At 40.3% G+C, this 15288-nt stretch overlaps 1 protein-coding gene across 1 annotated transcript; it reads right to left on the minus strand.

Annotated features, from left to right (window-relative positions):
* Positions 1–2489: 2489 nt before the first annotated feature.
* On the minus strand, positions 2490–11244 carry LOC120883112 (regulatory factor X associated protein). Its single transcript, XM_040267063.1, has 3 exons — positions 10472–11244; positions 6300–6407; positions 2490–3984 (listed from the first exon to the last, which is right to left on the minus strand). Exons 1-3 carry the CDS (start codon positions 10961–10963, stop codon positions 3874–3876), a joined length of 711 nt encoding a protein of 236 aa, XP_040122997.1. The 5' UTR covers positions 10964–11244; the 3' UTR covers positions 2490–3873.
* Positions 11245–15288: the final 4044 nt, after the last annotated feature.

Consider the following 15288-nt stretch of genomic DNA (forward strand, 5'->3'; position numbering starts at 1 on the left):
ATACTCATTTTCATAGCTACGTCAAGTTAGAAACTGAGGGGGTAATGATGATAGGAATACTAAAATTTACATGTCGATTAGTTACACAAAGGAAATCAGGACTACTTGCCAATAGCCATACTAATTATATTTTCTAATTCTAGAAAAAGAAACAGGAAGTTTTAAATCAACAATCATGTCAAAGATCCCAAATTGAGACCTTTTAAACCAAAAGCCATAAAAGAAGTGTCAGATATGTCCAAATATTCAAAACTTGAAAGCTTGCATGGGTAAGAGATACCATAAAAAGGTAAATAAACCAATGTTAGACATGAAAAAAAGAAATAAAAATGACACAGGGTTCATTTTTGTAACAGTCACAAGACTTTTTGCACATTTTAGGAAAAAAGGAGGCTAATGGAAAAAATAGACAGACAAAAGATAGGACTAGCTAATTCAGAGAAGAGCCAAATCTAAGTAGCCAACAAGCATAGGAAAAGGTTCTCAAATTTACCATCATTCATGGAAATGCTAGTAAATCCAACAGTCAGCAATAATATGGCTATCAGAAAGGCAAGAGGTAAAAAAAAAAAAAAGAACAGCAATTCCTACTGCTGGTAGAAATGAGAGGAAAATAAATTCTCCCAGGGACTTCCCTGGGTAAGACTCCACGCTCCCAATGCAGGGGGCCAGAGTTCAATCCCTGATCAGGAAACTAAGATCTCACCATCTAAGATCTCACCATCTCTTAGATGGTAAGAAACTCTTAGAGGGGACTCTCATAATAAATAAATGCTACGTATTCAGAAATAAAGATTCGGCAGTAAAAACATATTTCTTTCTATAAACTGAACTAGAAAGCCAAGAAAAAAGCACAGTCTATCTACTGTTTTCAATTTTTAATAGGACTTCAGTTTGTAGTTAAAACAAAAACATTTTGGAAAGGGTCATCCGTGTGTGGTAAAAATGTAAATATTCAAAGGATTATTTTGATAAAAGATCTCCCAACCACTGAACACCCCCATTCTTCTACCCCATGACAGCAGTGCCCCAATTTTCCTTTGCTACTTCCAATTTTGCATATGAGCTTGCATGAGCATATAATTATACATTTACATATAATTTTGGTAACATTATTTATGATCCTTTGTATTTGCCTATTCAAAACTAACTGTAGTCCCCTCACAATTTTTGGCTAATATAATCTTTGATGGACACCTCTTTTGAAGACCATCTTGTTTGGATTAACTACTTCTGATGCAAAACATCTGTTTTATCATTTTCTCTCTTTCCCTTTCCTTTTCTGATTGCTTTTCAGCAAGTTTTGGCAGTGCACTAGAGCTGCTGGTTGATGAGCTGAAGCAAATCCCTCTGGGTTTCTCCCTGAGTTGAGAGCCATCCAAGTTATTTACTTGCCACTAAATCCTACGGGCTTGTTTATTCAATCCCTCCAAATCCCACTCTTCAAGTGGAAGTCTAGGAATGGTCTTAAAACCAAGGCATTAAGAAGCTTGAGTTATTGATATACTCACTGTTACAGAGTGTTATAAAGACTGAGGCAGCTGCTAACTCATTGTAACGAGTACTGCTAGTTTCCTAGATGAAATAACCTTGTGCTCTCGGATTCTTCCTACACTTGCTCTTCAATATCATAGTGAACTCCAGTAGGCCTCATTTCTTCTCTGTTCAGCAAGAACTCTAGCTTCTATTACTGAGTACTCTCACAAAAGCAACCTAACTTCCTCCACTTCTTCCACTAAATGAAGTTGAGCTCAAGCTTGCAATTTATCTTTCTTCCTCTATGTCTGTTGGAGCCCTGTGAAACTGTCACCTGATTGCAGATTGCCATTATTGGTTCCTGGTTTCCAGACCAAATCTTTAATGCTGCTCATCAACCCTCTTACATACAGTATTACTGAGAATAATACTGAGATTACTGAGGATATTTGTTTGGCTGCATGTCACAGAACACCTGAATAACCATGGCAGATACAGGAAAGTCTGTCTCTCTTTCACACCGTAGTCCAAAACAGGGGGTCCCCGGTGAGGGTGTTGTCTCTGCTCTCTGAGGCCATCCAAGGATACACACACAAGGCCAGTTCTCCGGATTTAAAGGATAAATAAACCCAACCCCTCAGTGGGAGGAACAGTGAAGCCACATTACAAAAGTTACACATACATGGAGGGGTAAAACAAAGTTGGGAGCAAACTGCAATAAACCTACCCCAAATAAGTAAAAACCTTATTGTTTTTTATAATATATATTAAGTTCCTTTCTTTTAATTCAGCTCTTACTGACCTATTACTTTCTCATTTCCTCATCCTCCTGTTTCACTTGAAGAAGGATAAGCTGCTTTTTAACTACAGAAGTTAACTTATACTCTAGGGGTTCAGAAAAGCTCCCAGCTCCACAAGTAACAAAACAAGCTAACAGTGGATAACAAATGTAAATGAATTCCTCTGCATCTGGTGTAGAGCAACTGAACAACAGAATTAGTGAATCAGACAACTCAATGGTCAATTATGACTTTAATGAGTAATTCTGGTAAAAGCATTTCTGCAGATATGCAGGTATAAAAACAGATATAAAAAGTGAACAAAAAGATTCCTTCTTTCCTTAAGGACATCTGAGAACATCCATGACTAAATTTAACTTGATATATATTTCAGAGCTTAAAACTCAAGAGACTGTAACAACTTTCTGCACAGTTTTAACTTTGAGGCACATGCACTTATTATTCTAACACTGGAAATATTTTCTTGACATTTGATTTGGTACTCTTATTGGTAAGCTTTGCCTTTTAAAAGTTTTACTAGGAGAAAGTACAAGAAAAAAGTATCTACCCAGACTGCCCATCACTCTTGAACATTATCTAGCAATAATACAATCTTAAAATAGCTCAATTTTGAAAATCACTGACAAAACTTCTGGAGTGTTATTTTGGGGAGCTGTTTTTGAAAAAGAAATGAGTATAAAAAAGTAGTTTTGTTCTGACACTGGTAAGAGGACATATGTTTGTACTGTTCACAAATTCAGTACACAAGAGGTGTTTGCTTTAAAACAGAACAATGATAGAAGCAGAGAGCCCGACTCTAGGAGGCGCACTCATTCCAGGGTACTTAGTTAATCCCCCCTGGGTTTTACCAGCACATCTTTGAGAAGAGGTGCACATTCTATTCTCTCAGATATTTAATAACGATCCTTTTCTTTACACATAAAAAATACACTTATCACCTTGACAGCTCCAGTCTTAAAGGGAAAGAAAAGGTTATCATGAGAACCCAACTCTAGGTGCCCTAACTACATTTTATCAACACAAACAGCTCTCAGTGTTTCTTAAGAGGAGGGTTATTGGCACTGAGTTTAAGATAATTCTGAACTGTGGGGGACCATTCCAGACACTTAGCATTCCTGGCCCACTCACTAAAAAACAGCAAGTTTTCAAGGTCACTGTGACAAAACATACCCATCCATTTCCAACTGGATGGCTGGCTAGCCCTTAGACTGCCATGGATTACCCCTTGATGAGAACCACTGAGTTAGATGATTAATATCTACTAACTTCGTGACTTCCACAGAAAGCAACTACTGCATTATCTTCAGTAACAATAACTGAAGAGAAACACTTTGTTTTTTTTTTTTAAAAAAAAAAAAACCTTGTATTTAAACACTACTCTGGAAAGATAAGCTGATTTCTTCAAATCCATGGTGATCTCAAAGGGCTAGATGCACAATGTGCAATGCTTATTTGTCTCCAAATACACACATACATTCACAGGAAAATGACTGTTTACCATCTGCTGGCATGTCTTACCCCATTTATCTGTAGTATAAAAATATGTCCATCTACTACAATAAGATAAAAAACATGTAGATCTTCTTAATAAATTTCCTCACACTGATGTTCCTGGAAACTGCTGTTGTCTTTGTTCCAAAACTTGCTGATTTAATAGCTGCTGCTGTTTCTGTAAAAACTGCACCACTTCTGGACTTCTTAGTAATGACTTAAAAAGGAAAAAGAGAAAATATGTTTACTAATAGCAGTATTCTTATGAGATTGTATTCATCCTATAAAATTACTCTGCTATATCCTTATACCTGATACAATATACTTACAAAAAAAATTCCTGAACTGAATTCATTTCTTCATTTGATGCACTGCAGTTAAACTTCAAATTAATAATAATAAAATCTGGTATCATGCATCAAATACTAAAATCTAAAACTCATGCGGGAAGCCTGATTTTATTGGTAACTTTGCACACAACGGAAATGCTTTCATGATATGCCAGCATGTATACTCTTTATAAAACCTAAGGGCCAAGAAAAGCACTGGCCCAAGATTATAGCAAGGGCAAAAAAAAAAAAAAAAAAAAAGAAATGAAAAGATACCCCATGTAAATATGGCAGTTAAATTCCACTTTAGAAACATACATTTTTGACAAGTACTGGAGCTCAAGTTCCTCCCACTAGCTCACTAAGTCATTTGGAAGAAATTAAAAATGATGTATGATTGTGTGTATAGGTATGTGTGTGTAAATACAGGTATACATGCATAATAAAACTAGTATTAGCACACTACCAAAACTTCAGAAAAGAAATACAACTGCTCTAAAACAACTATTAAGTTTTATACACTGACCATTTTTAAATATACTCACATGACAAATAAAAGACTAATATGTTTTTATTAAAGTATTTATATAAATTGATAAGGAAGAAAAACCTTGAGCCTAATGTACTGAACAAGATAAACCAAATAAGATGGAAGTACCATCATTAAATACTGATTTTAAAATTTAACATTACAGCATAGTATATTTCCTATTTATTAAATGCTTTTGTTTAAAATTTATTTGTAAAGACTGCTGCTGCTGCTGCTAAGTCGCTTCAGTCGTGTCTGATGCTGTGCGACCCCACACATGGCCCACCAGGCTCCTCTGTCCCTGGGATTCTCCAGGCAATACTGGAGTGGGTTGCCATTTCCTTCTCCAATGCATGCGTGCCCACTAAGTCACTTTAGTCGTATCCAACTCTTGTAAAGACTGCCCAACCTTTATTAAGTAAATATACAACAGTCTACTTAGCTGTTATGAGGCTACTGAACAATGAACTTGTTTAAATTACTATTTGACTATTTGTGATAAATACATTTCTGGCAATGTCCTTACGCTTAACTTTATCTCTATTTAGGATTCATTTCCTGCATATGTCTTCACAGTAAAATGATTTCTGAGTGAAGGAATGACTATTTTAAGGACTCTTGATACAGACTGTCCAACTGCTTTCTTTGATTAATATTATAATATTATATTAGTGTTGTACTAATGTAAGATGCCATCAGAATGAGAGTCCCTTTCATGGGAGTCCTCAACATCACTGTGTGTTTTCATTTAAATAATTTTCACTTATTGAACTATTATGTGACTTTTTACTGATATGAAATACATTTCCATATCATGTAAGGGAAGCATTTCTGCTTTTTTGTTTATATTTTTTTTGCAATGTATTGAGGCCAAAATTTTTCTTCATCAATCTGTATGACAAAAATGTCAACCTTATCAAACATCATTTTTTATATATTTGTTGCAACTTTTTCCTGTTATTTTCAAGTTTGCATTTTTATTTTTATGCTGCCATTTTTTTTACTACAGTATTTTTATGTAGCTAAAAGTCATGTATGGATATGAGAATTGGACTATAAAGAAGGCTGAGCACCGAAGAATTGATGCTTTTGAACTGTGGTGCTGGAGAAGACTCGAGAGTCCCATGGACTGCAAGGAGATCCAATCAGTACACATACTAAAGCAGTCCTGGGTATTCATTGGAAGGACTGATGTTGAAGCTGAAACTCCAATAGTTTGGCCACCTGATGAGAAGAGCTGAATCATTTGAAAAGACCCTGATGCTGGGAAAGATTGAGGGCAGGAGGAGAAGGGGACGACAGAGGATGAGATGGTGGGATGGCATCACCAACTCGATGGACATGGGTTTGGGTGGACTCCAGGAGTCGATGATGGACAGGGAGGCCTGGCGTGCTGCAGTTCATGGGGTCACAAAGAGTCAGACACGACTGAGCAACTGAACTGAAATTATATTTTCTCTGTAATTCTGTCTTTATGAGATTCCAGTGTATACTGGCAGCGGCTCAGTTCTGTTCGGGACCAGTTTAACACAGTATCACAATTATAAACTGACAACCAGTTTAAAACCACAATTTTAAACTGATAACCAGTTTAAAAATCTCAAAAGTTGAACAGTTCCATTTATAACAAACAAATGTGTTAGGTTTGGAACTACTGTACAAACAGATATTTACCAGTCTTTTTTGATTTAACACTTGTTCTAAAAGAGTAGGTCTTGCAGGTCGATCTCCAAAAGATCCCGTTTTTTGTTTTACAATGGAGAGTATGTTGTCTGCACTTTCCTGGGATAAAAGATAAAATGCAAACAGGATTAAGAGTTGATATAATAATTCATGATTACAGGCATTTCAATGATGCTTTGCTTCTCTTCCTTCTTGCCCAGTTTCTGGGAGCCTTTGGGAAAGTCCCTCTTTAAGTCACTAGGCCAAGTGCTGACAGTTAATTTTATATAACACGCCTCACTCCCTCACCCTCCAGGATTTCCAACCTGGGATCTTCAGTCTCCAGAAGTTCTCAAAAATCAACAGAGGAGCACGGGTAGAGGAAGGGGACCTATTTTAATAGCTGTGAGCGATTTTCAATATTACAAAACAATGCCAAGTGGAAAAGGAACACTGTCTTCAGATAAAGCTATCCAGGTCAAACCGTCTGCCTGCCTTTGGATGGAATATGTGAACTCAAAAGCCATTTATATAGTGCTAATGAAACACTCTTTACTGCTTTTTTTGCCCAACAAAACAACAAACACCACCAACCAAAAAATGGGTTAAAGAAAAGCAACTGATTGGTTTACTTAAAGAAAAGCAACTGATACACAAAGATTTCAAAATCTGGAAGTCACCAGGAGAAAAATGACAAATTGGCTTTGAAAAGACTGGGAAGCACTGGTGTAAGTAATCTTCCTGCCACTGGTATAAACAAAACAGGTAGCCCTGAAATCACAACATACCCTGAGGCATCCTTACTCAACATCAGCAGCACTTACTACCAACTATGTTCCCCCAGTTACCTGGTGAAGTGAAGTCGCTCAGTCGTGTCCGACCCTCAGCGACCCCATGGACTGCAGCCCACCAGGGTCCTCCGTCCACGGGATTTTCCAGGCAAGAGTACTGGAGTGGGGTGCCATTGGTAGGACATTAAATACTTACAATTTTCCTGGCCAACAAAATGTTAAGTTTACTGAAACATTCTGACTCTTATAAAATGCTGACCACATACAAAAATTCTGACAAATATAAAGTCACATAAGCCATGCCTTATATAAATTTACTCTTATTCTGCTCTTCATCTAAAGATTATTTAGATGTTAAGCTGTTTTTTTCTCTTGTTTTTTTTAACGTTTCCAATTTTATTTATTTTTGGCCATGCCATGTGGGATCTTAGTTCCCCAGCCAGGGATCAAATCCATGCTTCCTGCGTTGGGAGTGCAGAGTCTTAACCACTGCACAACCAGGGAAGTCCTTTGACTTTCTTTCTACTGGCTTCTGAGTTATTTATTAGAATATTCACCTTATCTCTTTCACTATGAGAAGTTTATCAATCTAATGTTAAAAAAAATGCAATCCATAAACATTTTAAGCCTCACCAAAAAAAAAAAAAAAAAAACCCACACACCTGTAAAAAGAAGACTCTAATACTCAGAGAAAACAAAAATAATTTCTTCCTCTCTTCCCACAAGATTAACTACTTATGGGGCTAATTCATCCTTATGTGCACGAGAAATGGGATGCTGAAACTGACAGTGGAGTTCCCTTATTCTCACCACCCCACACACATCACTGTGCATTAATACATTCAGAATGTCAGTAACATAAAATCATAGAAGCTTGCAGTGAAAATAACCTTCAGTCATCCAGTCCTAACTTCTGCAAGTGCTGGAATTATAGAAATCTTCAACACTTTTTGTTCTAAGGAGTTACCAACTTTTGAGGCTACCATCCTGAATATTCATTGGAAGGACTGATGCTGAAGCTGAAACTCCAATACTTTGGCCACCTGATGCAAGGAACAGACTCATTGGAAAAGACCCTGATGCTGGGAAAGACTGAAGATGGGAGGAGAAGGGAACGACAGAGGATGAGATGGTTGGATGGCATCACTGACTCACCGGACATGAGTTTGAGTAAACTCCGGAAGTTGGTGATGGACAGGGAGGCCCCTGGCGTGCTGCAGTTCATGGGGGTCACAGAGTCAGACACGACTGAGCAACTGAACTGAACTGTTTGATTTTGAGTAATTAACATTTAGGTGGCATTTCCTTAGGTTGGGCTGAAACACATAACCCCTGTAACTCACCTGAGTCCTGGTTACTTCAGAACTATGCAAAATATCTCTACTGCTTCTTCCAAATGATAGCCTCCTTAGACATTTTATGATAATGCTCAATCCCACAGGTCACTGCTTTCATCCCTGGCTCCTTTCTGTGTCATTCACACAGCACCATTTTTAGATACATGGACTAAACATTATATACATCTGTTCCTCATTTAACCTTGATTTGTGTCAGGGAACACTGATTTTTTTTTTTTAAGGAATACTGATTTTTAAATACCTTAATTTCTAATCTTGCTGCTCATACTATGGCAGCACACCCCGTCACCACCTACCAGCCCTTCTATAGCTATTTCCTAAAAATCTCTAAATCTAGAGGCCCTTGACTTTAACCCACACCATTACGATAGGAGCCCTTGTTACTGCCTAACTAGGAACTTTCTTTTGAAGCCTCCAAATTCAAATCCCACTGCCTGGCATTCAGTATCATAAAAAAACTGGCTTCAAACTCTTTCCAAATTTATCTTTTGTCAATTTTCCACACAGATACTCCACTTTAGCTAGAAAGGTCCCCTTGTTGTCTTCCGAAAAGTAGCTCCTGTATTCCCACTTCTTCCTTTACTAAGACGTGCTTCTCTTTCTTTTTACCATCAAAATTCTAGGGAAGCGGGATAGCATGGGGATAAGACTGAAGGTTCTAGAACCAGACTGCTTGGGTTTGAGTACTTGCTGGCTGCATGATCTGGGCCAAGTTACTTAACCTCTCTTTGCCTCAGTTTCCACTTATGGAAAGTAAGGTATCTATCTCACTGCTGAAAGGGGTGAGACTCCATTTATAGCTGAGCACTGTGCCTGGCATATAAGAAACTTAGCTGATTAAACACAAACTATTAGCCGTCCTTTCTAGCTTATACTGAGTTGTATTTTCTCTGCAAAGCCTTTCTAGAATATCTCAGCCTACAGTGATCTATCCTCTCCACTACTGAAGAAAGGAGCACTTGTAGTTGGCCCTTATTGTATCCTGACTGTTGCCACTAGTTCTTTTCTTTACACTCGGTTCAACAAAGACTTAGAGCTCCCGATTCCTCAAACTGATGGTATCCTTTCAGTAAATGGCTATTATTCGTTGCATATAGCAATTCTCTTTCCTAAGAAATCATGCAAGTTATTTCAGAATAGGAAAAAAATTAAGTTTTTCTTGTAGGGGGTGAAGGGAGAGATTCTAATTCAGGTATCTACTTGCCTTTTATGTATTTTCCTCAAACTGTAGGTGTAAATGCTTGACAATTAAAAAAAAAAAAAAGAAAGAAAAAGAAAGTGGTTACAGCTAAAACATTTCCTTCCTGAAAAGAAGTGTATCATCTCATTCTGTAAAGAATTCTGAAGTGAATGAGTACCTTTGGAACAGAGGGTCAAACGACTACCCTTACTTTCATTCTTGAATAAGGGAGATGCTTATTTACTGAGAACTGGAGTATTAAGAATAAAGTTAACTGAGAGAAAGACACTGAGAACAGAACTAAGCACTATTAATAAGAACAGAGTACTGAGATAAGATTAAGAATATAACACAAAGAATACTAACAAAAGTACTCTTTTTTCCACTTTAGCTAGTGGAAAGGTGCTGAGAACAGGGTACTCACATTAGGTATACTTAAGAAAAGGATACTGAGAACAGGGTAGTGAAAAAAGGAAGAGATTACCTTCTCTAAAGGACCGATTTCAGTTGAGTTCCTAAGTCTCTCTGCCTGCTCCTCCAGTGATGAATCAGCTCAATTTACTACCTGACCTTCCAGCCCATATCCCAGATCTTGGAAATTACAGCTTTGCTACCATGCATGTCACACCATTTTCATTGAGATTTACTCATCTCTACAAGGGTGTACCAAAACTGTTCAAGCTTTGCCTACATTTGCATAAACTTGAGGGCAAGCCCTCGCTAACTTTCAGCCACAATTCCAGCCACGGAAACCTGGCCCCTTTGGGAGCCGGTGGGCAGGCGCTGGAGCTGCGATCTGCCGCAGGAATTGGGTCTCTTTTTCCACCTCCCACTCCCCCAGACCCCAGGCCATACCTCCAGTTTGACGTTTCCTGAGCTGCCAGCCGCGGCGGCCCCACCGCAGTTCAGGGCCTGGTCGCTTTTCTTCTTCTTGTACTTGTCTTTGTACATCTTGTTGCGGTGTTTCTTGCACATCCACGGCTTGCGCTGCTTGGCCACCTGGCTCGTGGTCTCGCTGCAGCCCTCGTACGTGCATGTCTTGCTCAGGCCGCCGCCGCCGCCGCCGCCGCTGCCCCGTCTCCGGGCTCCCCCGCCGCCGCCCTCGCCCCCCGAGTGGGTCTCCTCGTCCTCCAGATCCTCCAAACTGGCTGTGCTCTCGCCTCCTCCCGGGGGGTCCGAGGTGTCCAACAGGTCGGCCTCGTCCTCCCCCGCCTCCTCCTCGCCATCCCCCGCCACTTCGCACAGGTACCGAACGGCCTTACCGGGCCCGCCGCTGCCCCCCAGGACCGGAGCCTGCCGCAGAACGCCCTCGGCCGCGGCTTCGTCCTGCCCTCCACAGGGGTGCATCACCAGCAGCGCGAACTGCGAGCCCGCGGCGCCCGGGACGGGGGCTGGAGCCAGGGCCTGGCCCGGGGCAGGGGCGGGGGCCCCGGGGCGGAGCGCGCCGCTGACGGCGCCCGGCCCCGCGCCTTCGGCGACACCCTGCACCTCCGTACTGCTGAGACTTAGGTGTTGGGGATCCACGACCCCGGCCTTTCAGCACCTGGCGGGCCCAACTGCACCTAGCAAACCAGCTTCCCCGGACCGCGAGGAAAACCCGACAGGGCTCCGCGACGGCGCCCCACTGCGCCTGCGCCTGAGCGTCTCTACGCTCTGTGGCCTTCAGGGAACCCGGCGTCTCTGAAGGGTGGGGCTGAGCGGTCGCCCGAGGTGCTGACTGCGCATGTGCGATTGCGGTGGCGGGAGATTGCCGCGTCGCGCGGGCGGTCCAGCGTCTGGTAATGCGTGCCCTTGAGGTTTTGAGGAGCTGGGCCTGGCGGCGCCTTTTGACTGGAACCGACTCTGCCTAAAATGTTTGAAGCACTTTTTTTTTTTTTTAAACTGAAACTCCACAGTGTAAATTCACATTGTTCATGAGCCTTCTTATGCGGCATCAGGACCCGCATTATAATATTTCACCCCACCCTGACAGGAATGGGAGCTGAGAGGCTGAGCTGTGGCCGTGTCACGACCAGGCCCCACCAGATAGCAGTCAGTGAAGGCAGAGGCAACCGCTGTGAAAATGGTACCATGGAGGAGAAGGAGTGAACCAGACCCGGGCCGGGATGTATTTCTGTGGAGAACTAAATGGTTTACTCTTGAAACCTTTTTCTTTCTTGGAAATTGGTTTATCATACGTGGCCTTTGGGTTTCCCAGGCGGCTCAGTGGTAAAGAATCCGCCTGCCAGTGGAGGAGACAGAGGAGACGGGTTGGGAAGATCCTCTGGAGGAGGAAATGGCAACCCACTCCAGTATTCTTGCCTGGAAGATCCAGGGAACAGAGGAGCCTGATGGGCTACAGTCCAGGGGGTCGCAAAGAGTCGTTGGTGACTGAGGACGCACAGCTCGTGGCCTTTGCTATGACCTCTAAGGTAAGTCTTCAGTTCAGTTTTCACGAACTGTAGTGACGGGAATGTGTGAATAGGATTAACGAATGGCAAACGTTAAAAAGACAATGATCTATCATTCCTAGCAGTTATGCAGTTGCTGGTCACTGAATCTGGACTCAGTCAAATCGGATCCTGCCATGTCCTGAGCAAAGCTTTCAGGTAGATGTGCTCTCTCCTTTTTTTTTTTTTTTTCCTCCTTCTCTACTCAGAGTTCCCATTCCACCCATTGGAAAGGAAAGCGATGGTTACCCAACAAATGATAAATCTGTTCACAGCAAAGTGTTTGGATGTTGCTATGTCTTGGTCTTAACTACATTAAAATTTTTTTAAACACTTTATTTCTAAAAAAATTATTAACCATCATCTGAGCCTTCAGCAATTTAGTCTTTTCATGTGACTAGAGCTAGCTGATGGAAGCCGGCTGGTGGAGGGTCTTCCCCTAGTGTTGATAGCTACTGGTCAGTTCCTGTAGTAGTTGCTAAAACCAGCTACATTTTAAGGTGAGGAAGAAGGTCTGGAATAGACCAACCTGGGTGGCACTGTCCTGTGTGACCAGGGCTAGTGACAATCTCTGTGAGCTTCAGTTTTCTTGCTGGCAAAATGGGCAGTTGGATGTATGTTAGAGCCAGTGAATGGAAGTTTGCTGTTAATACTTTATACTATTAATTGTTACATTAAATTACATAAATATATTTAATATATTAAATTAAATTACATAAATTTACAATTAATTTATGTTAAAAACAAAGATCACAAAACTCAAAACTCATCTCTTCATAATTGTTTTACTCTTAGCTACGCTGATAAGATAAATTATGTTGGTTGTATCTGTATGTGGAAATACTGTTTATTGGTGTGATACTGCCTATCTCTTCTCAGCTCTGCATTAAGAGATGTGTTGGTAGCTTGAAACCAGCCATTGTGGAAGTATTAACACCATGGAAATTGTCAAATGCTACAAAGGAGGGCTTGAAATTATTGTTGTCTCTAGATTTAAGAAAGTGATAGCAAAAATGTTAATGAAGATTAAAGTTAAAATGTTTCATGTCTGTGGCTGTCATATAGTCAATACCACCCATCCATAATTGAGGAAATATTCTTTCATTCTTTGACAACTGTCATAATTGATTTCAGCAAAGAAGCTGCTTACCTCAGTGAAGAACATGTGAAGTTCTGGCATACATCTTCATTGTTTCACTTATGTCCTGAAAGTAAATAAAAATATAAGCCAACATTCTTGTCAGAATTATACTCTTGGTCAGTAATGTGCCCAGCTTCTTTACTGTATTAGCCAGATATCAAGCATTTATTTATTGTTTGAATTTGTGACACTATTGTTGGTGAAATAATTTTAAAAACTGATAGTGGATTTTGCAAGAAATGGCAAGTCACACCGAAGTGTAAGTGTTTGGAGTTTACAGTTAAGAGTCATGTATTGTATTATTGATTGTAAATTGTGTGCTAAGCATTCTTTATATCAGTTAACTGGTTTAAAAAAATACTAGCACATCACTGAGGGAAGTACTATTTAAATCCTAGTTCAAATTCCTTTATATAGTATTCAATAAATGACAGCAGACTGGTTTTTTTTTTTAGTTTTATTGAGACATAATTTACACACCATTAAAGAACCTATTGTAAGTGAACAACTTAATGGTTTTTGGTGAACTTTTATAGAGTTGTGAAACCATCACCACACTCTAGTTTTAGAACATTTTCATCACCTATATAAGATCCTCCTGTCCATGCTCTGTCAACCCCTGCTCCTTCTCCCAGACCCAGGAAGCCATTAATCTACTTCAGTCGCTACAGATTTGCCTTTTGTGGGCATTTTATTTAAGTGAAAGAGGAGAGTGAAAAAGTTGGCTTAAAGCTCAACATTCAGAAAACTAAGATCATGGCATCTGGTCCCATCACTTCATGGCAAATAGATGGGGAAACAGTGGCTGACTTTATTTTTCTGGGCTCCAAAACCACTGCGGATGGTGATTGCAGCCATGAAATTAAAAGACGCTTACTCCTTAGAAGGAAAGTTATGACCAATCTAAATAGCATGTTGAAAAGCAGAGACATTACTTTGCCAACAAAGGTCCATCTAGTCAAGGCTATGGTTTTTCCAGTAGTCATGTATGGATGAGAGAGTTGGACTATAAAAAAAGCTGAGTGCTGAAAAATTGATGCTTTTCAACTGTGGTGAAGAAAGACTCTTGAGAGTCCCTTGGACTGCAAGGAAATCCACCAGTCCATCCTACAGGAGATCAGTCCCGGGTGTTCATTGGAGGGACTGACTTTGAAGCTGAGATTCCAATATTTTGGCCACCTGATGTGGAGAGCTGACTCATTTGAAAAGACCCTGATGCTGGAAAAGATTGAGGGTGAGAGGAGAAGGGGACAACAGAGGATGAGATGGTTGGATGGCATCACTGACACAATGGACATGGGTTTGGGTGGACTCCAGAAGTTGGTGATGGACAGGGAGGCCTGGTGTGATGCTGTTCATGGGGTCGCAAAGAGTTGGACATGACTGAACGACTGAACTGAACTGAACTGAATCATATAATACATGGTCTTTTCTACCTGGCTTCTTTGACTTAGCATAAATGTTTTTAAAATTCATCTACTTTGTTAATTGTATCAGTAATTTGTTTCTTTTTATTGCAAAATGTTATTTCATTGCCTTGTTTGTTTGTTCACCATTGGAGGACATTTGGATTCTTTCCAGCAATGTTCCATAATAGCAACAAGTTTTTTATCTAAGATTTAGCCTAGAATGGGCTCTCAAACTATTTCCTGAATGAATATATTAACAAGTGAATGAGTCAAGGTGAAAGAAGGAACCTGGAGGGACACAAGACTTTTGCGCTCTAGGCCTGGCTCTGTCCCTAAGTGTTAGTGCGACTGACCAGGTGGGGACCTGGGCTTTCTGGGCTCTGGGTCTCTGGGCTTTTGTTTCTCAGCTATAAAATGATCAAGTTGGTCTAAATGATCTGTAAGCTCTGTCCTGAGTTTAGATTATAATATACTGTAATGGTCAGTGCTTAAGCCCATTGCTTGGGATCCTGATTCTATTGGTCTGGTGTGGGACTGGGCATATATACTTTTAGAAAGCTCTCTAAGTAATTCTAATAAGTAGTCAAGAGTGAGAACCACTGATTTATCTGCTAAAGCTAAAATGTAATCTAGTAGATTTATGTATGCAAACAGATATCCTTGCTATGAGATTCATTAACAGTATATTTGTCA

Source organism: Oryx dammah, unplaced genomic scaffold, assembly GCF_014754425.2.
Source record: "Oryx dammah isolate SB20612 unplaced genomic scaffold, SCBI_Odam_1.1 HiC_scaffold_24, whole genome shotgun sequence".
Lineage (NCBI taxonomy): Eukaryota > Metazoa > Chordata > Mammalia > Artiodactyla > Bovidae > Oryx > Oryx dammah.